Below are 23,785 nucleotides of genomic sequence, written 5' to 3'. Positions count from 1 at the left end.
CGGCAAACAAGACGTGGTAGACGTGAATTTGATGTTCTATTCGCGTTTGGTGTGAACCATTACCATTGCTAACAATAACGTTATTTTGTGTATTGGTGTAATGAAAGTGTTTGCATGATTTATGGTTAAAACACATTTTCCACATACCAGACAGGCTGCTCTATGCCCTGCCTCTCTGAAACACGTCGATTTTGTACAAAACTCATCAAGTTAATATCATATTTACTACCTTATCAATACGAGCCCACATCTGATCTAGAAAATGCAGATGACCAAGCTGATCGATCAACTTTGCCAGTGCGGGCCGTGGCTTGAGCAGAACATAACAGTTTGGTTTATTCAACTGTATTCAGAGGTAATAAAGCAAACATTGACTACAATTTTATCTGTTATTAATATTTGTTGATCCTCTTTTGGGGAAATATTTTGGATTATGTCTTTATTAATGTCGTACATGTGTTGCGTATATCTTTTGCAAAGCCTCCTTAAAGCAACACTAAAGAGTTTTTGCTCTTTGCTCCCCCTACAGGTTACAAGGGTAATTGTCCATTACCACTGTCGTAAATACTGCAGCATAGCTGGCTCTGATTGGATTGTAGGTCTGCCGTAAAGCAAGTTTTTGTAGTTTTCACTACAGAACTACAGGACCGCGACCCGACGGTTGGACATTTCTTTAGTGCGGTTTTGGCCGATAGAGGGCTGCAAAGCGAATGTTTCGAGTGGATGAACTCTTTGGTGTTGCTTTAAGTTCACTTCAGTTTATACTTCAAACACATCAATCCAACATGCATACAACTTTTTAAATGCATTTTTAATAAAATATTTTACATTACTTTTGGCCACTGTATACTTTGTGGTGTATAAATAAAACTGCATAAATGTGATTTTACCTCATCGTTCCTTTTGCACCCACAGATTTCACCAGCACACTGTGTAGAAAAAAGACAATACGATATCAGAAACATAAATCAGAATGTGAAAAAAACAACAATCAGAGTGTCATTCAAAATTCATGAGAAATTCAAGTGAAGTGAAATAAAAGTGACGTGATTGGCAAGTATGGAAGCTCATACTCGAAATGTGACTCAGTAAGTGGTGAACACACGCATTGTAAGTCGTGAACAAACACATATGGAGCAGAGGGCAGTTTTCCCTGCAGCGCCTGGGGGCAATTGGGGGAAACATGCCATGCTCAAAGGAAACCTCTCGGTCGTGAGACTTGGCAGCCTTTCAGTTACAAGCCCGACTCTCTAACCATTAGGCCACGACTGTAATATATAAGGTTACCATTGCTAAAAAAATGTAGCCACCTTAGAAAAATCTCACCTCAGATGAAATGGTAGCATTCATAAAGCTGTCCATCCAAGTCAGTATGTCTAGTTTTACTCCAACCACTGAAACAGGAAAAAAGTTCACTTTTGAGTTCACTACAGACTATCCAAATACAAAAGGACTATTTGAAATAAATGTTCACATTTGATCATTTTTGTCATCAGGATAAGCTGAGATGGGCAGAGTAATACATAGGGTCAACGTCTTATAACTGATCTATTCACTATCTACAGTCTATACAGCAGACTCCCACTGCTGGTTTCAGCCTAAAATCATCGATCTTCAGATCCATGGCTCTGCTTACCAAAACAGACTCTTGTGTTTCTGAAAAACAAACAATGCAAAATGTTTATTACACATAAAAAAGTGTGGCACCACTATAACAACCCCACACACCCCCTTACCGTTTGCATATGGTTTGGATGTAAATATGTAAAGATCATTGTCCAGACTTCTCTTGTAGAAACTGCACTCGTATGTTTCTGCTTGTTCGGTCCATTCATGACCAGCACTTGCACACACACACAAACACAGTTTTAGTCCAGATCCCATAAGCCTGTGTGTTATTTCCTTCTTTATATAATGTAACTTTACCTTGCAGGATAGACTCTAGTGACACCGCCGTCTGTAGCCACAAACTTAGCCCTGATTCTCTCGCTCCTGTTCGCAAACATACACTTTTAAAAAAGTCCCCAATCACACTGAAAAGAGTATACAGTACTCCTGCACAAATGACACTGAGCCAAGACAGATTTTCCGATTAAAGGTGCAGTGTGTAATTTTTAGAAGGATCTCTTGACAGAAATGCAAAATAATATACAAAACTATATTATCATGGGTGTATAAAGACCTTTCATAATGAACCTATATGTGTTTATTGCCTTAGAATGAGACGTTTTTATCTACATACACAAAGGATCCCCTTACATGGAAGCTGCCATTTTGGGCCGCCATGTTTCTACAGAAGCCCTTAACAGACAAACTTTTTTACTAAGGTGTCTCCAACAATGACATGTTTGTCCGGTGGCGGCTACCGTAGCTTCTCTATGTGTTTCAAAACCAAGAGGTGAGCAGTGGACTGAGCCGTTGGTTGCAATTCACAACCTCACCACTAGATGCCGCTAAAATATACACACTGCATCTTTAAGCAATGATTATCAGAAGATTAGCAGTGAAAAAAGGGGTAGTTCACCCAAAAATGAAATTGTGCCTTTTCGCTTTTTTTGTTTGACTCTGGTCTTGTATGTTTTTTTTTTGTAAGAGATGCATGATCATCCCTCTGGAAATCTCCTTTTATGTGTAACTCTCAAAGCATGTAACCAGGATTGAAATGATGAGGGGATGAGCAAATAACAGAATTTACATTTTTGGGTTTCACTTTTATTGCAGTTGGTGTAATGTGTCGAATAAACTCACGGCCTTTGTTTGTTCCAGTGCTTGGTCAGTTCGGCAGTGATACCAGCATCCAACAGCATCCTGTTAGTCAGGTCCGTATTACCTAAAAAACAACACACAGTAGATGAGTTGTAGACAGTGTGCGAACTTAAAGCCCGGAGTATAGTCTGTTTTTATACGTGTACGACGTGAATGTACACGCATGGTCGAACGCTCAGCCTTGCAAATCATACAGTAGTTTTTTAAAGGCCTAAGTATGGTCAATTTTTTACACGAACACGAGGGTACCCATACAGTGCACGTGATGCAAATTTTCGTCATCAGAAGCATGCACATGTACTTTACGCGCACCACCCGATTTTTGAAACACACATGTGCCTACAGGAGAATGTAGTATGTAGCCTAGGTAGTGCATTGCATTTTGTCGCAATGTGCATGCGTCGAACGTCTGTGTACACGTACGAGCCAAATAAACTATTTGCAAGGCTGTGCGTTCGACTGTGCTCGTACGTTCACATGTGCTTAAAAAAAAAGAGTCTATACTCTGGGCTTGATGTTTACGCAGACAACAAAATGGATTGCGACAAAATGCAACACGTCTACTGGGCTACAAACAACATTTTCCTGTACGCGCATGTGCAACCTACTTGTACAATGGACATGTGGTTTCAAAAATCCAGCTGCGTACGTATAGTACGCATGCACTCTTCTGATAACGATTATTGTGTCATGCGTACATGTGGTCTCGTACACATAAAAAATGAACCATACTACAGCCTTTAAGGGCGGGGTGCATGATTTTTGAAAAACACAAGGGAGTCGGGCTGAGTACCCAAAACACACTTGTAGCCAATCAGCAGTAAGGTGTGTGTCTTCTAACCGACATCATTGCCTGGGTTGCGTATGTGTGGGGCGGGTCTATTAAAAGAAGGTCCAGATTCTATTGGGGTAGGGGCGTGTTTGTTTAGGTGATTTCAAATTGTGTTTTCAGATATCATGCACCCCACCTTTAAGCTGTAGTGTTGTGTCTTAAAACTACAGTATTTTCGTCCAGTAGTGCATGGTGCTTGCAACACCAAGGTTTGACACAAAGAATGTCAAAATGCATGTCATGAAACATGTCACCCTGAATTAAAGTGTCTGCCAAATGTAAATGTACAAAATGACTCCCACACCACAGAAGCAAAATCTGACAGAGGATCAATGAGCACAAAACCAAACTTTAACCTTAGGTTTAATTAGATAAATGCATAAACACCTGGTCATGAATAACAACGGGCTCCACATTCTGACCTTTGTGGCAACCGGTGCCAAAGTCATAAGAAGTAGGACTTCATAAAAAGAGAGTGAGGGAAAAAGAAAAAGGGGGGGAGGCGGTTGGAAAAGTAACACATAGATTAATTTTCCGAGACGTGGAACACGATTGTATTTTTCGGCCGTATGAGACGGCACTAACTGTTCAAAGGTCCGCGTTTTCTTTGCGGGTACGTTCCGAGCGCTCCGAATGTTTTATAACATCGCACTGCAGTTCATTACCGCAAAGCCTTTACGACAAAGCACACACACACTTCAGAAAGAGCAGCTGGTGTACAACTTTATTCCATCTCCCTTGGCACACTCCCCCCTGCACGCTGCATGCTTTTCATTAGGACCTGATTGAGAGCAGCTCGAGGACACAATTCAACTGATCCGCCTGTGTTTGACAGTGAGGAAATCATAGACTTAAAATACCTGGACCGAAGAGGAGTCAGTTACAAATAGCCATAAATAAGCGAGTATGAGTGTTTACAGCTCGATGTTTGGCTGGTTATGCAATTTTTTGGTCTTTGATCCTAGGGAATTACGCAAATAAACATACAAGCTCCTTTTCTCGGAGCGGAAACAGATGACGGCGCAACTGAACGAACCAAACGATTGTTTGTTGGTGAAAAAGAGAGAATTTGTGTCAGTCTGTTAGATGTCTGAAATAACAATCAACTTTTCGAGAATTTTTTCCCAATGCACCAGTGGCTCTTTTTCAGTTTCAGTGTTTTATAAGCATGACAAATATTCATACATTTGTATTGCCAAAGCATTAGATGTACTGCCCCTAAGTGTATGTGTGTGTGTGTGTGTGTGTGTGTGTGTGTGACATGTCCTGCTTTTCCTCTTTCACACAGGGTAATTGGTGCACAATGGGGGTGGGCGGGGGTCCGTAGGTATAAAGTATTACAGCCAAACCTACACATTCAACACATGTGCACCGAAGCAAGTGATTACCGCACCACCAACTGATCCTGCTGAGATCAAAGTGGCTTGCAGAGAGGAAGGTGTGCGTGTGTGTTTGGGGAGGGGGGTGTCTGTGTGGGTGCAAGGGGAGTTGGTTGACGTTGCCTTAACATGGTCAACAAGAGAACAATAAATACAATTAGATCTGAAATACACAAGCCACTCTAAGGACTCTCAATGTTTGACAATTGCTGTGTATTTTAGCTTAAAATCTTAATTTAATGAACAAGGGGTGTGTGGGAGCTGCTTATGATGTAGGTGAGTCGTCACATTTGGAAAACCCCAGAAATTGCCTTAAATGAATGAAAGCCTATGCTATAAATTATAAAGAGATTCAAATAGTAACGTCCTTGAGGTTGGTTGATGAAAAAGTCAGACTCAGAGGTACTTGTTTCGATTAGGATTATGACCTCATAAACTGCTCTCTTAAATCTCTCAGTAGCCCTGAGGATGAACCCTGAACCCTTTAATGTCGGTATGAATCCCTGACCTGAAAAACCACCACCCTCGGTGTTATACAGGTCACTTTGGATATGAACTAGCAGGCCTGACTGGCAGAGCTGGTAAAAATGATACTCACAAAGTGGGTCGTTGGGGGTCTTCGTGTCGATGTATTCATTCAAGTCCTTAAGAAAATCTATGTTGTCGTCGCTCTGGGGTTTGAGATCTTCACAATACTCTCTGAAAACACCAATATAGAATTTGTGGCAATCATTTGGAAGATACAGAGTAAATATCCAATTAATATCCATGTACTTTTTTATCATAATTTATTTGTGCTTGGTTGTCAATGTCAAAGTGCCTTTTTTTGCACATTTTGGTTAATATCTGCTTAAATGCACATATATATCGGCTAATAATCTGCATCAGTCGATAGTTTAAAGGAAAACACCACCATTTTTCAATATTTTACTATGTTCTTACTAGGGATGCACCGAATCCAGGATTCGGATTCGGCCGAATACTGGGCTTTTTGACGGGGTTCGGGTTCGGCCGAATCCTAGATTTTTTTTTCACCGAACCGAACCCTATGCTTGCGCTACGCTGGTCGACTTCACGCGGCCGTTGATTACACACATCGGGTGCTGACGTGTAGATGAGCTTTTTCTTTCGGTGAGCCTTAGGAGCTGGACACACCAAAACTTTTAAACACGGCTGAAAACGCCTTGAGGACGCCAAATGCCAGCTGTTTTTCAGCCGAGCGCTTGGTAGCTGTAATGCTTCAGCTGTGAGCCGGTTGGTTGCTGTGGTAATGTCTCGCCCCTCCTCCACTGTAATTGGACGGCCGTGTGAAGACTGTGACATTGACGAGCGGAGCTTCTAACTCAAAGTATATAGTTTTCAGCGCGGAGCTGCTTGCTTATTGGAAAAACGAGCGTGTCGCAACGCATCGCTTTCATTATGCATCGGCTTATGGTAATTGTCAAAATAGTTTTCCAACGTGTCATCCTGGCATAATGTACAGTTAAAATTAAATAAAATAAAAAATACACTGCTGTGGACGTTGTTTACTTCATTAATGTGCTTTACTGTGTTAATGGAATAAGGATGCGAGTAGGATTCGGTATTCGGTTTCGGCCGAATCTTAAACGGTGGATTCGGGATTCGGCCGAACCTAAAAAATCTGGATTCGGTGCATCCCTAGTTCTTACCTCAACTTAGACAAATTAATACATACCTATTTTTTTTCAATGTGTGCCCTTAAGCTTTGAACAGTGTGTCGTGAATGTGTTAGCATTTAGCCTAGCCCTATTAATTCCTTAGGATCCAAACAAGGATGAATTTAGAAGCCACCAAACACTTCCATGTTTTCCCTATTTAAAGACTTTTGCACAAGCCCTGAAAAGTGAAGCCAAAATGTCTTGATCGCCCCCCAGTGACTGGTCCCATTATAGGTCATAAACCCCGCCTCCCCATGTTATTCAATGGGACTTGAGATCAACTAAAATAATTACACTGCAATTATCTTTTTTCCGAAGCTGGTTTCTGTCATCTGTAGTTTTTATCACGCTGATGCAAACTCAAATGTTTGTTTCCAAAACAAGTTTGTTTTTAGTTAGCTATTCGATGATACAAAAACGGTGGCGTCACGTCATGATTGACAGCCGTGATATCGTTTGTGATATGCGCATTCTGCAAGAGCGAGGGCGGGGTCTTGATTTCGCGGCTTTACTTCCTGCTCACTACTGCGCATGACTGGTCCCGAAATCGCAACTGCGCAGAATCAAGACCCAAGATGTCAGCGCCGTATTGGGACACTGGCGGCTTCACTTTTCACCAATGGAAGAGAGCGAACGGGCGTCGTCCATCTTTTTTTACAGTCTATGGTATGGTGCCACAAACTAAAACGTTGTCGATGATGTTACTGCACGGCGAGGTCAAAGTGCTGCATACTAAGTGCTCTTCTGCCATACAATATAGTTCTCATTTTTATCCGCTTAGATAATCGCCACGTTTTATTTTGTGCCACCATATTTACTCGTGTAACTTCTCATGTAACATAAATAGGGAAACCATGGAAGTGTTTGGTGGCTTCTAAATTCATCCCTGTTTGGATCCTAAGGAATGAATGGGGCTAGCCTAAATGCTAACACATTCACGACACGCTCTACAAAGATTAAGTGCATGCATTGAAAAAAGATAGATATGTATTAATTTGTCTAAGTTGAGGTAAGAACATAGTAAAATATTGAAAAACGGGGGTGTTTTCCTTTAAAACAGCTATTAACAGATACTTATGGCCGATATATCCTGTCAGTCAAAAGAGAACAGGAAAATGCAATGAATTTGAGCTCTGTTTATAGAAACTGTAAATAAACATCACTAGTTTAATGTTGAATATTAATGGTCATTATATGAATGAATATCAATCAGAAAATTCAATCTTCAGAATTTAGTTAATGCAAGTTAATATAACAACCAAACTATCGGTATCAGCGGTAGATATTTATAATATTATATCATTTTTTTATATTGTTTTCCATGGAAATAGGTCATGTGTGTTAGGAAAAACACAAGGTTGAGTGAATCATGACAATTTGAACATAATTTTGTAAACAGTCCCTTTAAGAATCTGACCTGGGTGCTATAAAAGTGTATCCATATTCTTTAAATTTCTCCTCCTTCAGACTTTCAGAGACTGAAAGAAATATGAAAGATCAGAAATCACTTCTGTTACTAAACATCATTCAGATATATACAAATTAAAATTACGTATTAAAATCAAACTTTGAACTTCAAAACGGCCTTAGAGTGAAACTCAACTGTACAGAGAGCAGACCGCTACACAACAGCTTGTAAAAATGTGCGTCTGTATAGTACCGCAGTTATCTGCTGTGACACCCTGCTGTTCAGACACACGACCTCTCATACGGGTGGGCCAGAGAGGAAGCTTACAATTAGCTGGTACTGAGATGCTTTATCCATTCATCTCAATGGCTACATGCTGTATAAACATATCCTATATATATACACTGTATATGTAGACACAATGTGGTCCAAAAATCTGAGATCGTTTTAAAATCTGGGTTTTACAATCCAGGCTTAATGCTTAAGGGTTCTGACACAACATAAAAATGTATAAAGGATGTATAATAAATAACTCAATAAAAATATTATTAACTATTGTAAAGCCTTTTTGAACATTTGACTCTAGTATTATGAAAATAATTGAAGAGCTCAATAATTTAGTGAAACAAACCTGTGTGTGTGTGTGTGTGTGTGTGTGTGTGTGTGTGTGTGTGTGTGTGTGTGTGTGTGTGTGTGTGTGTGACAGATAACACATTAGGGTTCATACATGAAGGATAAGACAAAAGGAAAAGGTACTTGCCTTCTTCTGAAGGGTCAAATGCCGCAGAGAGGGGTAAAAAGGAGCGATCGACCAATGAGATGAGAGAAAAAAGAGGTAGAGAAACAGGGTAAAACCACAGAGGTCAAAGGTGACCAATATTTTTTCACAGGACGAGCCTTGAATGAAAATATTGCATTCTGATCTAAGGGTTTCTGCTCATTGTGAATTGAAAGACAAGCAATGTGGGGTCTTACATGTGGTATAGCGGTCTGTTTATGTGATTATAGTGTCATTAATGAATTATGCATTCACATGAGCCATGACGGATGAGGGCAGAACTTCATGTGACAGATGTAATTTATAGTTTACACTTTGCATACATTAGCAAATCATTATGGTTACATGTGGTTTGTCTTACTTAAGCATATTAGCCTTTAACCTAAACAATTTGCCTTTGTCCTTAAAGGGATAGTTCACGCAAAAATAAAAATTTCCCCCACCCTCAAGCCATCCTCGATGTATATGACCATCCCTTCTCAGACAAACACAATCCGAGTACCACTAGAAAGTGTCCTGGCTGCTCCAAGCTCCACAATGGCAGCAAACGGTGCCCCCGATTTCAAGCCCAAAAAAGTGCATCTATCCTTCACAGAAGTAATCCACATGGCTCCAGGGGGTTAATAAAGGCCTTCTGATGGCAATCGATGTGAATTTGTACGAAAAATATCAATATTTAAAACTTAGCATTTTTTGGGCTTCAAATCAGAAGCACCATCCACCACCATCACAAAGCTCCGAACAGCCAGGACACCCTCCAATACAACTCCGACTGTGTTCGTCAGAAAAAGACAATCACATACATCGAGGAGAACTTAAGGGGGAAGTAAATCATGTGGTCATTTCATTTTTGGGACTTTAAAGGGATAGTTCACCAAAAATGAAACAGATGTCATCATTTGGTAACTTCATGCTGTTCCAAGCCCATATAATTTTAAGTACTACTAAATGATCAAGGGACATCCAGCTCCAAAAACAACCATGAATGTACTGTAATATAATTTGTGCATCATAAACCAAATGTGTCAAATGAAAGTCTGCTCTCATGCCTCATTTGCATGTCCTCAATGGATAAAAATTTACGATACAAATGTTGGTGTTCATGCAACATAAAGCTCTTTAAAAAACTTCAGAAAATAGTCCAGAAGTTACATGGACCATATTGTTATTACAGTTATGGTGCTTTTGTTACAAAAAAAAAAACATTATAGAAACATTATATCACAAAATTATAAAAAAAAAGTATGAATCTAGCAAAAAAAAAAGCATATATATTACAAAATCTCCACTTTAAGCTGAACCAACCCTTAAAACAATTTTCTTAACAATTTTACAAATCGTTTAAGAAAGCTCTGGATGAAAAACACATATTTTCGCATGATTGACATTAAACAACTCAAACTGTGTTATCCAATCTCTGTGGCGGGATCAGGTATAAAAGGACTCAAGGTTTTAAGGGTGTAAAATATAGTTTAGCGGATGTGCTTTTACAGTGGAAAGCAGAGATCTGGTGGCAGATGCGTGATTAGTACAGACTGTTATTGCGGAGCAGTAACGTTAGAAGCCTCGAAATTACGCTGTCCTGTTAAAGTTAAAAAAAGACCACACATACCAAAGCCACACCTGGACATGCACACATGGACTTAACACACACACACACACACAGAGGAGATGCTCTCTGAAGAGCGAGGCCTGTATTTGGTTAAACTGCTCCTTTATGAGGCTTTTAAAGCATCCAGATGATTCAGAGAGCAAGAGGGCGTAGATAAAATCTGTGGTTCAGAGCGCAGGGAGTCACACTTGTTTTCTCTGTGGTTTCACCTTTTATACTTCTAAACATCTCTGATGTGCTTAGACATACACACAGACACACATTCAGATAAACACGCTGCTCAGTCACGGTGTGGGATGTAATATCCATGCCTCTGATTGACATCAAGCTGCCAAACTTTTAACAAAAAAGGTGCTTCATGATGCCATAGAAGAACCATTTCTGCCTGAAAGAACTTTTAACATCTGAAGAATCTTTTTTTTTTGACTAAATGGTTCTTTGAGGAACCAAAAATGGTTCTTCTATGGCACCTTGTAAGAAGTCCAGTTGTAAGAATAGAACTGCTTTACAGCCACACATGCAAAGCAGACGCACACAGCAAAGTGAGTGTTTGTGAATAATGTGCATTATTGTGACTGTGATTTAAGCAGGTGTGAGTATTAGAAACAGAATGATAGTAGGTTTGATCAATCTTTTTAACCAACATTTTATTTTTCTACATAAACAGTTCTTTAATGTTTGGTTTAAGAATTCTTAAACACAACGATGACCTCACAAACAATAAGAAGGTGTCTTAGGCCAGAAATATATACTCAAGCACATAAAATCAGAAGTCTGGATGTATACTTTTACAAATAAAGGATTTAATAACAACATATCATTTAAATATTCTTTAAAAAAATTATTTACCTTTTGTATAGCCTGCAAATCTTTTTTTCCACTATAACTTTCTGTGTTATATAAAGGTGCTGTAGATGTTGATTTGGTTGTATTCACAGAATCATACAACACAAAAAAATAATGTTTTAGGAACCTTTATTTTTAAGAGTGCATTTTAAAAATAGCTTTTGTTTTTCCTACTATGGAAGTCAATAGGTACAGTCAACTATGTGCTTACCATCGTTTATCAAAATATCTAATTTTGTGTTCAGCAGAATAAAGAAACTCATACAGATTTATTTTATTAGTGTATAATAAAAATATTGTTTGTTGTTCCTTCTATGGAAGTCGATGGGAACCATCAACTGTGTGCTTACCAGTGTTGGGGAAAGCTACTTTTAAAAGTAATGCATTACAATTTTAAGTTAATCCCAAAAAATAGTAACTAATTGCGTTACTAGTTACTTTTCATGAAAAGTAATGCTTACGTTACTTTTTAGTTACTTTTGCGTTACTTTTCTTGTCTGAGGCTTGAACTCTTTCAGGCCTTGCAGGTGTTTTTATGACTGAAAAGTTCTGCATTCAGAAATTGCATATTTCATCACAAAAATGTCGAGCTCTGGCCTGCCATCTCAGTTTCTGACTCAAACTGTTCCCACACAGGCGTGTATGCATAGAGTGCATAATGTGACTACGTTTAGTTTAATTCAGTACATATTTTTTTATCAAATTAATTAAACTAAAAAAGTAACTTGCATTACTTTTTTGAAAAAGTAACTCATATTAATGTGTACATTTAAAAAGTAATGTGTTACTTTACTAGTTACTTCAGAAAAGTAATATTATTGCGTAATGCACGTTACTTGTAATGTGTTACCCCCAACACTGGTGTTTACCATCATTTGTTAAACTATTTTCTTTTGTGTTTAGCAGAATAAAGAAACTTATTCAGGTTTAAAACTGAATTTTAATTTTTGGGTGAACTATCTCTTTAACATAAACTGTCTGCTTCTACATTCAGTTTTCACTTACAGGTGTCTGGTATCATATTGAACCAACATTTTGCTGAACAAGTTTGATCTTTGATAACTGGGTGATTCTCACGAAACCATTGAAACACCACGGCACTAATGATTTTAGCTTTAAAATGTGTAATATAGTAACATTAAAAAGCATCAGAATTAACACAATACTGTGTTCTACCTTGCACAATGTGTGATTTCAACATAAGAATTTATAATTGTAAATTTTATCTCATTTTCTGCTGAAATTCTCATTACCGCAATGTGTCCGGCTGTGTTTGAACATGCGTTATGTTGTAATTTAATCAAATTAACACAAAAATATTAAGAAAAAAAATAAATTGATGTACTTTACTTTAGATGACAGAAAAAATATTTACTGAATATTCATGTATAATAATAATGATGAAAAATTAGGAAAATGATGTGTCCATGCCTCATGTTCTCATCCTCCGCAACACTTTTTGAGAACAGTTTAAGCACACATACAGAATTTTAATAAAGTTTGATTTTGAGTGACCAAGCACATGGACCAGTTACTTCAAGATGGCTATCAGGTAAGATCATTTTTTTACAGTTAATTTGAAATATTGTCTTGTCAGAATGCTTACACGACATTTTGATTATCATTACCGCAACAGATGCTTATTAAATGTTAATTTAATTAATAGAAGCATAATACTTTGATTTTAAATGCATGTGCAGAATCTCCAAATTATGTTCTTTCAGGTTTGTCATGTCATTTTGAAAATATGTCAGTGTTGATGTTTTCTGACTGTTGCGGTAATGAGATTTTTTAGGACTATTTTTTAAAATTATGTTACAAAAAGTGTTAAATGATAAGTAAAAGTTTTTAAATTAATGTTCCCATTTACTCCAGACTTTGTTTTTCAATGTCTGGTGGGAAAAAAGTAAATTTAAGCAATTTTTACATTTTCATGCTTGACATTTTTAAAACCAAGTTTTCGTGAGAATCACCCAACTAAACCATACAGTACAAGCTACTTGTACCTGCATATTGACACATCTGTTTTATTGGCACAAGCATTGAATAAATCAACCAAAGGTTTATGCTAAATAATACAAATATTACATTTTAAATAGAATTTAGATGTAAGAAATACATGCAGGTATGGGAATTTATGAGTATTTTTGGGACTTGAGTATGTTTCTGGCCTTAGATACCAAAAGAATTTTAAGTTAGACAAATGTGACCTTCAACCACAAAACCAGTCATAAGTTGCATGAGTATATATAGCAATAACCAACCATACTGTACATTGAATAATTTTTTTAATTATTTTAACCCATATTATTAAATATTAATAGTTTGTAAATTTCCTGTAAATATATCAAAAATGTATTTACAGTATCATTAGTAACATGTGTTGCTTAGGACTTCATATGAACAACTTTAAAGGCGATTTTATCAATATTGAATTTTTTTGCACTCTCAGATTCCAGATTTTTAAATAGTTGTATCTCGGCCAAATATATGTCCCATCCTAACAAACCATACATCAATGAAAAACGTATTTATTCAGCTTTCCAATGATGTATAAATCTTAATTTGACCCTTATAACTGGTTTTGTGGTCCAGGGTCACAAATTATGAGAAATGTGTACTGCCTATTAAAAGGGTGTAATTCAAACTAAAATTGAAAGAAACTATTTCTGCTATTCTAAATAGTGCCACAAGAGGGACATTTACACTTTACAAATTAAAAGCTACAAAAATGTAGTATTATTTATTAACCACCATCATCTGTAATAGTAGTGATTATAAAAGCTCAATGAGGCATTACAATGTGAGAGAACATGAGAGAAAAAAATACTTGCCAGAATTTTCCGAGGGTTTCCAAGCTACAGACAAACAGGGGAAGGGGAAAAGGGTGAGAGATGTGGAAAAAAACAGAGAGAGAGAGAGAATGAAAGGGTTTCAGGGAGGGAAAGAACATGAGGGATTTCACAATATTTTATTCAACCCCAGAAGCTTTGAATAAGAATATTGTATAGAAACTGTGAGCGTTTGAGATCTACTTTCCTCTCCCAAAAGCCACATGAGAGGAGAACAGGGTAAACATGGGCACAGAGGTGCCTCTGGAGGAAGAAAACGGGGTAATATACACGGGGAAAGGCACGTTGCCATTACAGAGGTCGTCGGCACCATCTGGTGAAAGCTACTGGAGACAGACCACAACTGAGGAACCTCGCTGTTACATCTCTGGAGGAGGCGAGGGTGTCAAAACTGAGATGTGAAATGGACCTGAGGGCGTGGGGTAGAACTTAAGGGGCTGCCTGGATAAAAACCAGGAGCTTGTGCTTCACTGAGTTTGATAAAGGTGCGTGAGTGAGGGATGGTTTGGTGGGTACATACATTTGGCTTGAGTGATGGTGTCTCCTATTTTGGGACTGATGTAGTGGAGACTGTACTCGGGCAGAACTAAAGCAAGACTATTGGGAAGATAAGACAAATAAGAACGAAAATCATGAGAATTCCTAAAATTCCCGGCTGTTAAAATTTTGCAATATTAAAAATTCATAATAATAATAATAATCTGTAAAAATGTAAGATGTGACCCTACCTGTGAAAACCCAGCTACCCAAGTCACTTTGTGATTTGCTGTTTTCTACATAAAATTATCTTTAATACTGACTGAATGTCAAATATAAAAATTAAAGTAAAATCAATGATTGAAATCAAACTTTGATGCTCATAATTCGATCATAAGACTTTAACTTGGATTTCACAGGCAGGTTCACAATTTATTCATTTAAAATAAATGACAGCTATGCGCAGTATCCATGATACAAGCTGTCAAATGTGGTTGTGATGGGCTGTCACTAACTAAAAACAAACCTTTTAATATTTCCCATTCAAACTAATATTAAATATGAAAAGAACACTCCATAAACCAATTCATAGGGTGTTTATGTTTAACTATTAAGAGCGACTCTATATTACGAGTGCAATGTAGTATTTTCGTGATAAGGTGTATACCAATGGTTATGAATAACAGTTGCTATAGAAGTTTATTACTGTGATAGCTTTCCTATTACATCCATTACAGGATTTATTCAGCAAATACACCATTACTCTTCTCGGTGTCCTTGTGCTGTACTGTATGTTACTTTGATCTCTATTAACATGACTTAGAACAGTGCCCTCTTGTGGGATTTTTAAATTATATACAAATGTTTAACTTCTTGTACCTCACACATGCAATATCTCATTTAATTAAATACATACAATAAATGAATAAATCTAAGCAAAAATTTTTTTACCTGTAGTCTGTATGACTGACTGGACCCCAAGTGTAAGTTCTGATGCCACTGTCTATGTAACGCTGCAAGAAAATTAATAAGTAGGTTATTTGTATTACTAATAGTCATAATTTTAGCTATTACCAACTAATATACTGCAGCAAAGGGCTTCACAACTAAAGGTCTAAAGTCTACATAATCAGCCATATAATTGTGCCTAGTTAAGACAAATAAACAGGCTTGTCAAGTTTCATTGCTGACATCAAAGTATGTGTGTCCAATCGATTTTACTGTGCAAATTCAGCTGTTACTTTGTAAAGACTTATTAAATTACATTAACATTAACATTAGCGGGGTGCATGACATGCCTTCTTCCCAGAAAACCATGACCAAAACTAAACTACATTAAAAGCAGGTTCACTTCTGACAAGCATATACATACAATTGTTTTTTGTGTGTGTGGTGAATCACTGACTGCCGGTAAACAAAATTAAACATATATATAAAACTTTAAAAAGCAACATATCTCAGTTGTTGTATCATAAACAATATTAGTTCTGTGTTAGTTATTGATTACCTCATCTTGTGACTTTAGAAGTGTGTGGAACGTCTGGGTTCCATGATGACCATCTATCATGTTGTGTCTGATCTATAGACAGACAAAAAAAATCAGACAGACAGGTGCGTTACAGCCCTGCTTTAAGTCACACAGATGTAATAGCCACAAACACATCATTTGAACTTCAATAGATCGGTCAAGAAGTGAAGAAAAAATACAGACATTAAAACAATACCAATGACCAGAGACTTACAGTGTAGATCTGAAAGACCCTAATCTATCCATTTAGTACGCTCTCAAGCTAGCAAATGAATAATTTCAGCCTTGCTTTTCCTCTCTGAACGTCTCAGCATGCTGGGAGGAAATTCGATTTTATCTTTGACATTTTATTATGAAATCGCACACGACTGAGAGTCAGCGTTTCTTTGTTTGTTAAAGCTTTGACAATTGTTTTGCTTTGACGTTAATGATGGTACACAACATGACACAAGAAATGTTACTATTGTATGTTGTATTACAAAAGAAGTTCAATCTGATCACTGGCACCTTTTTAGGACGTTCAGACAAGATCTTGAATTGAAAAAAAAAACCTGCTTTTATTGTATAGATGCAAAACAGTGGACTGGTAGAAAATTAAGGTGTCTTAAAGGAAAACACCACCGGTTTTTAATTTTTTGCTATGTTCCTACTTCAACTTAGACAAAGTAATACATACCTATCTTTTTTCAATGCATGCACTTAATCTTTGTACAGCGCGTTGTGAATGTGTTAGCATTTAGCCTAGCCTCATTCATTCCTTAGGATCCAAACAGGGATGAATTTAGAAGTCACCAACACTTCCATTTAAAGACTCTTACATGAGTGGTTACATGAGTAAATATGGTGGCACAAAATAAAACAAGCTATTTTTAGCAGATAAAAAATGAGAACTATATTGTATGGCGCAGTAATATTGAGTTTGAGCGATGGGGGAGTAGTCAGGAGTGATGACCATAATGTTACTGCCCACCGAGGTCGAAGTGCAAACTAAGTGCTCTTACGTACCTAGTCATGTAACTACTCATGTAACAGTCTTTAAATAGGGAAAACATGGAAGTGTTTGGTGGCGTCTAAATTCATCCCTGTTTGGACCCTAAGGTATGAATGGGGCTAGGCTAAATGCTAACACATTAACTCTTTCGCCGCCATTGACGAGATATCTCGTCAATTAAGAAAAAACGCTTCCCCACCAATGACGAGATTTTCCGTCTTTCCGCAATATCGCTATTATCCACCGCAACTTATACAACCTGGAAGTAACGCCTCACGTGAAAGAGAAAGAACTCCGTGTATGTTTTAAAGATCCCTCTGCATCTGATCTCTATCAAAAGTCCTTCGCAAAAATGGAATTATCTCAGCTTTTTGCTCAAAATTGCGTGTTTTTGAAGAAACCTACCCATGTGAAGGTAGGATGAAAAAATTTTTTTTGTTTGAAAGCAGAGGGTCTGTTCATTCATCTGAAATATTGTTTGTTTATATATTTAAAGAAGAACATTTTCTGGAAGGCATTAAACTTTTGTGAAAATCATGAAAAATGCTGGCGCTGGCTGGCAACTTTTTTTTTAAAACGCTGGCGGGGAAAGAGTTAATGACGTGCTGTACAAAGATGAAGTGCATGCATTGAAAAAAGATAGATATGTATTAAGTTATCTAAGTTGAGGTAAGAACATAGTAAAATATTGAAAAACGGTGGCGTTATGGTCCATTAACATGTTTCCAAAAAACTTGACATCACACTCTAAAAACAAACGGTGCTATGTAGCACCAAAAGTGGTTCTTTGCTCGTAATCATAGAAGAACCGTTTTTAGTGCCATATAGCACCGGTGACGCACCAGTGAAGCACCTGTGTAGAACCAAATAGTGCTATGTAGAACCATATGTGGTGCTATATGGCCCCTATTTGGTTCTACACAGGTATATATATATATAGCACCGTTTGTTTTTAGAGTGCACAGTAACGTACTAAAAAACAATGTCTGTGGAGCAGCCTTGGACAAACAATCTCACATTGCTGGTAATCTGGTAAAGCATGGTGCTGGCATCATCATTTACATTTATGCATTTGGCAGACGCTTTTATCCAAAGTGACTTACAGTGCATTCAATCTAAAGTAGCCTATACATTTTATTAGTATGTATGTTTGTGGGATCAAACCCCTAAACTTTTGCGCTGCTACCGCAATGCTCTACAAATTGAGCTACAGGAACATTAGGGTCAAGGGTGCAATTTCTAAGAAATGTATTTCTAATTCTGTACACATTTGTTCATTTTCATGTACAGTATATGCATTTGCCTGATGCTTATCCATGCAAGGTATACAGTATTTAACCGCTGGCTGTTTTCCATGAGAACTGAACCCATGACAGGGCTCCAGACTAACTTTTTTCATTAGGAGCACAGTGGCCCCCAACTGAAAATTTTAGGGGCGCAACCAGAAAATTTAGGGGCACACAACGTAAATCAACATGCTAAACAAATATTTACATTTCTACTAATTTCCACTGTACTTTTACTAATAAATGCTTTAATGATAGATGCAGAAAGTACAATGTGCTGTTTCAAATTCAGTGTCACATCACAAAAAAAGTCAATTTATTGGTCTCACATGTGCGACTGGATAGTGGCACAATCTCAAATTTTTCTGGAGCCCTGTATGATATTACCATTTCTAGCATCATTCTATACCGATTGAGCTAATAAAATGTACTTTTGGTTGCTTTGGATAAAAAACATATTTGGATTTGTACTCACTTCTTCTTTCACTTCATCTTCCAGTTCTGCATCCAGGAAGTCAAGCGTCACGGGCTCTTGAGACTTCAGATTCTGAAGAATAACAACAACATCGTACCAAGGCGCCATAAATCAACGCGGACACAACACGCTATACTTTTCTGCAAAAATATTTACTTGTGAGTCACTTTTTCCTCTAAGACGTGCTCCAATGAGAAACCGTTTGTTAGTATTCATATATTCTTCCACATGAAGTGTCAACTAATCTCACGGATCACTGACTGGACATTTACTTATTGGCGTGATACGTTTTGAATCACTTTGCCATTTCGGCTGTAAACTAAACAAAACCATTGTGTTTGGATTGCACAAATGATAACTATTACAAAGGACAGATTACTTATGCGGATGTGGGTGGCCTGCACTTTATCAATATAACTTGAACTGAATTTGTTTCTAACAAGATGGAAAGAAAGAAATACAGTGATGGCAGAAATGTACCTTTGGCTGAAGGTTCGGATGGAGCAGCACATAGCCATTGGGGTCGATGGCGAAGTAATATCCGTTTGGACCGAGCTGTATGGAACAAGAGAAGATTTTGCCTCATATATTGCAATGTAGATTCATCATATACAAGATATTTCTCATTTATATAGCACAGGGGTTTTTAACTTTTTTGTCAGCCGAACCCCTTTGACCTAAATATTTACTTGCGTCCTGAGAGTAAATATTTCAATATTTAATAGCACATTTGCGTAAAAAATATTTTTCATCCGATTCAAAGTTTTTATCAGTAGTCTTTTACATGGATATTATTATTATTATTATTACCTGATAATGAACCTTTATCTTCTAATTTTCTTTAGTTAGTCCATAAAATGTTCATTTTGCATGAGTTCTCAGTTATCTGACATATTGTAGTGTTGTGTAATGGTCATATGACATGCAAATTAAACAAATAAAATATTTTTGTTAGTGAGTGTTTTATTTAATTTAATTTTTATATTATTTACATTTTATGATTATAATGAATTTTTTTTCATTAATTCACAAACCCCCTGTAATTCCCCTGTGAATCACCGGGGTGCTCCCTGCTATTGAATACCTCCTGTATGACTGAGAATAGCTAACATACCTTTAAGTCATCTGTCATGATTGTTTACATTTATACATATGTAAGGAAAAAGTATGGCTTGTGAATGAAGAGTGCTTTTACAAAGGACATCCTTATTTCTTAAAAAAAAATCCTGTTCAGCATTACATTCTCCCTTCAAAAGATAAGATTTGCTAAACACAGAGAATGCAATAGCACTGGTAAAGAAGAATAACATGAGCCAGCTGTAGTAGGTCAGTCTATTGTGCAAGCTTTCTGATGTTGCAAACCAACAGTCATAAATCAAGCAGCACAGATCAAGCTCTCACGACTTACAGTAAATCGAGGAGTCAATCTCTTGATGTCTTCCAGAGACACGTCTATAGCCATCACTCCCAGAATCAACTGGTTCTGGTCCTTCAACAGATAACAAGGTCCAACATTAACAACATAACTCACTGTTTACACATTACAACAGAAGAAAATCTGTATGCTTTTAAGTTGCTCTTTCATTTCTCAGATGATTTGATTCAGTTTTGTTTCATTTAAAGGGGCCATGGCATGAAAATCTGACTTTTTCCATGTTTAAATGCTATAATTGGGTTCCCAGTGCTTCTGTCGACCTAGAAAATGTGAAAAAGATCAACCCAGTAACTTGTATGATGTCATAAGGAGATCTTATTATAATAATACCGCCCCTATATCTGCACTATCCAACCACAGCACTGCCATTTAGTGCAGAGGGAAAGAGAAAATAATTCACAGCACAATTTAGTTTCAATACAAACCACCATCATTGTGATCAGTGTTTGAATTTCATCAGCTCATTTGCATTTTAAAGGACACACCCAAAAACAGCACATTTTTGCTCTGACCTACAAAATGGGAATTTTAACATGTTGTAATAAATTATCTATATGATATTTTGAGCTAAAACTTCACATGTGTACTCTGTGAACACGAAAGATTTATTTTACATCTTAAAAAATTCTTGTGACATGGCACCTTTAAGTGACCATTCTGACAAAAATGGTCAAAATGTGTATCCCAGCTGTCTTTCGGGCAGTAGCACCCTCTAAAAAGCTCCTAATATGTATGCATATATATGTATATGTATACATTTGGTACCAATATGTGCCTTTGAGATATGAACATGTACTTTTTATGTACTAATATGAAGAGTTGGTAGATGCTTTTATTCAAAGTGGCTTACAGTGCATTTTAAATCATCATGTGTGTATTTTCTAAAAACTAAACCTATGACCTTTTCGTAAATAGTGCTCTACAACCCTGTCAGAAAAAGGTAAAAGAGCTGTCAGTAGGATGGTACCCTTTAAAAAGCTCCAAATATTTACCATTATGTATAGATATGTACCGTCCTCTGAGGTACCAAAATATCCTAATATGCACAAAGTGTATAATGAAAGTGCCGAACTACCTTAATTTTGCCCCGACTGGTTTTGATGCCAGTTTTATTAAACACTGGAAGAGTCCCTGTGATTACCAGGCCTAGCTCCAGCAACACAGACAAAACGAAAATACAGCACTCCATGACTTGGTCTTTCTGCCCACAAGGCCACACTTCCAACATACAAATCTAATTTATTAGACCTCACGTACCAGCGCATCTAAATAAACGTTGGTCCACTGCACGTTCTTTGCTTTTTTGTCTTCCTTTACCATTGGTCTTCCAAGCACATCTAGATACTCCTGCAGATAAAAGAGGCTAGTTTACATTCACATATGACTTTAAATGAAAACAATGCATTGATACTACTGTATATAATACCTGGGTGTTGATCCTAATAGCTCCGATTGAGGGGATCTCATAGTAATAACCTGTAAAGTACATTTACGTGAACTTAAACATACCGGAATCTCAGTGTCACATTAAGTCTTAACTTTAACATTTACCTTTGTTTTCGCAGGCCATCCACTGAATCGGCCCTTTATCGTAGTTATGTTGGCCTACGGAAAAGGTAAACACTCGAACCTGAAAGAAGTAAGACGATATAGACTCTGTTTATTCAATTCTGCCAACAAACTGGTGTGTGTATGTGTATATGTGTGTGAAATCTCACCTTATTGTCTTTGTTGTTGTACTCATTAAAGATCTCTGATGCTCTGTCCTCTCCTCCATCAGTGAACAGCATAATGATCTTGTTACAGTTTGCTCTTGAAACATTCATCTGACAAATAAATCATCATTATTTTATTGATAGTGCAAAAAAAAGATTATTAAACAGAAAGAGAGATGTTTCTTTTTTAATATTTTGTTTTCAAACTAACATCCACTGCTGCTAGCAAAAAATCAAAAATGCTCTTTAAACTTTATTAGAGACGATTGTGCCACAAGATGGCGCAATACACTACATTGTGACTTGAGATCAGAATAGCTAATGCATTAACTAATTGTTAACAAATACTACCTTATGTTAAAGTGTTACCATTACTTTGAACATCTGCTTTACATAAAAATTAAGATCTGTGGATGTCCATAATATTTGCATTTGCTTTTAATGAAAGAAAGAAATATACCAAAACACAAAACTTTATGTTTTTGATATATATTTCTTATTTAGTTGAACTGCAAAATTTCTAACCCAAATAAGAAAATGTTATCCTTAAGTACATATGTAAAAAAATAGAGCTTTCCAACCATTAATTGCGATTAGTCGCATACAAAAGAAAAGTTTTATGTTTGCATAATATATGTGTGTGTACTGTGTGTAATTGTTATGTATATTTAAATATACAAACATTCATAAATATATTTATATATATATATTTAGGGATGTGAAAAGATTACAAAAATATACAAAATAAAAGTTCCTTTTGGCATAATATTTGTGTGTGCGCTGTGTGTAAATATTTTGTATATATAAATACACACACATGCATGTATTTAAGAAACATACTATATATATAAATACATAATAATTACACAAAATACAAACACAAATATATTATGCAAACACCAACTTTTATTTTGCATGCGGCTAATCACAATTAATGTTTTGACAGCCCCCCAAAAATTGAATTTAAAAAGAAAGTAACTGTAGCGTTGATTCCTCAACAATGTTTAAAAGTGTTCTTACTGATGAGAGCTGAGCGAAAGCTTCCTTAAAGCCAACTTTGTAGTCGGTTGTACCATTCGCTGTGATCTTATGCACTGCCTCCTTCAAAATCTTCTTATTGCGGACATTCGCTTGAACCAGGTTTTCGAAGCAGGACACTGACTTGGCTGTATTGTTAAACTGAAACCATACAGGTACATTGCGGTTACTATTTGTGGTTTTCAGTAAAAATGCATAAACAAAATTGCCACACACACACAAACAGAAGAAACATTATGAAATCAGTTTACATCATTTCGCTTCAAGGCTTTGTTAGGTTCTTCTAAAAGTCTCATGGCTCAGAGCCAGCAATACACTTAGAGCCCTGTTGCTTATTTCATTACTGTCAAGCTAACGTCACACTGGAGTAAATACATGAAATATAACCGCAAACCTATTAAAGGAATGAAGGAAGAAAGTTAATTGCAATGCATATGCATACTGAAATCTAAAAATTGTTGAGATTGCAATATTTATTTTTGTCAATAGTCTCACAAACAAAATGAAATAAAAAAGCATATCATAATGTACATTAAATGAGCTGCATGAATTAAAGAGAAGGGGATGATGGGAAACAATAATTTTTCATCTTGCCATCTCAGAACTGCCTAACTGAAACCAAGCAAAAATGTAGGCTAACCAAAAAAATAAAATATGCTTTTCTTTCCATTGTTGCTTCTCAGCAAGA

At 36.8% G+C, this 23,785-nt stretch overlaps 1 protein-coding gene across 2 annotated transcripts in view; it reads right to left on the bottom strand.

Moving 5' to 3' along the window:
* The window catches only part of cacna2d1a (calcium channel, voltage-dependent, alpha 2/delta subunit 1a), an 83,655-nt gene that overhangs the window by 16,072 nt on the left and 43,798 nt on the right, over window positions 1-23,785 (bottom strand). For both annotated transcript variants that reach the window (XM_073867788.1, XM_073867797.1), the window contains exons 11-30: window positions 23,080-23,238; window positions 22,063-22,170; window positions 21,896-21,974; window positions 21,771-21,820; window positions 21,606-21,691; window positions 21,420-21,501; window positions 20,318-20,398; window positions 19,390-19,464; window positions 18,910-18,981; window positions 16,137-16,208; window positions 15,581-15,642; window positions 14,673-14,749; window positions 8,074-8,134; window positions 5,576-5,676; window positions 2,749-2,830; window positions 1,927-1,992; window positions 1,737-1,843; window positions 1,588-1,656; window positions 1,327-1,397; window positions 891-929 (exon numbers count right to left, since the gene is read on the bottom strand). In XM_073867788.1, coding sequence (XP_073723889.1) covers window positions 891-929; window positions 1,327-1,397; window positions 1,588-1,656; window positions 1,737-1,843; window positions 1,927-1,992; window positions 2,749-2,830; window positions 5,576-5,676; window positions 8,074-8,134; window positions 14,673-14,749; window positions 15,581-15,642; window positions 16,137-16,208; window positions 18,910-18,981; window positions 19,390-19,464; window positions 20,318-20,398; window positions 21,420-21,501; window positions 21,606-21,691; window positions 21,771-21,820; window positions 21,896-21,974; window positions 22,063-22,170; window positions 23,080-23,238 — 1,599 coding nt within the window. The remainder of the gene's footprint in view (window positions 1-890; window positions 930-1,326; window positions 1,398-1,587; window positions 1,657-1,736; window positions 1,844-1,926; window positions 1,993-2,748; window positions 2,831-5,575; window positions 5,677-8,073; window positions 8,135-14,672; window positions 14,750-15,580; window positions 15,643-16,136; window positions 16,209-18,909; window positions 18,982-19,389; window positions 19,465-20,317; window positions 20,399-21,419; window positions 21,502-21,605; window positions 21,692-21,770; window positions 21,821-21,895; window positions 21,975-22,062; window positions 22,171-23,079; window positions 23,239-23,785) is intronic.

Source organism: Misgurnus anguillicaudatus, chromosome 1 (genome assembly GCF_027580225.2).
Source record: "Misgurnus anguillicaudatus chromosome 1, ASM2758022v2, whole genome shotgun sequence".
In the NCBI taxonomy this organism is placed as follows: Eukaryota; Metazoa; Chordata; class Actinopteri; order Cypriniformes; family Cobitidae; genus Misgurnus; species Misgurnus anguillicaudatus.
Note: the sequence above shows the minus strand (reverse complement) of the source record. Positions and strands in the feature narration are given on the sequence as shown.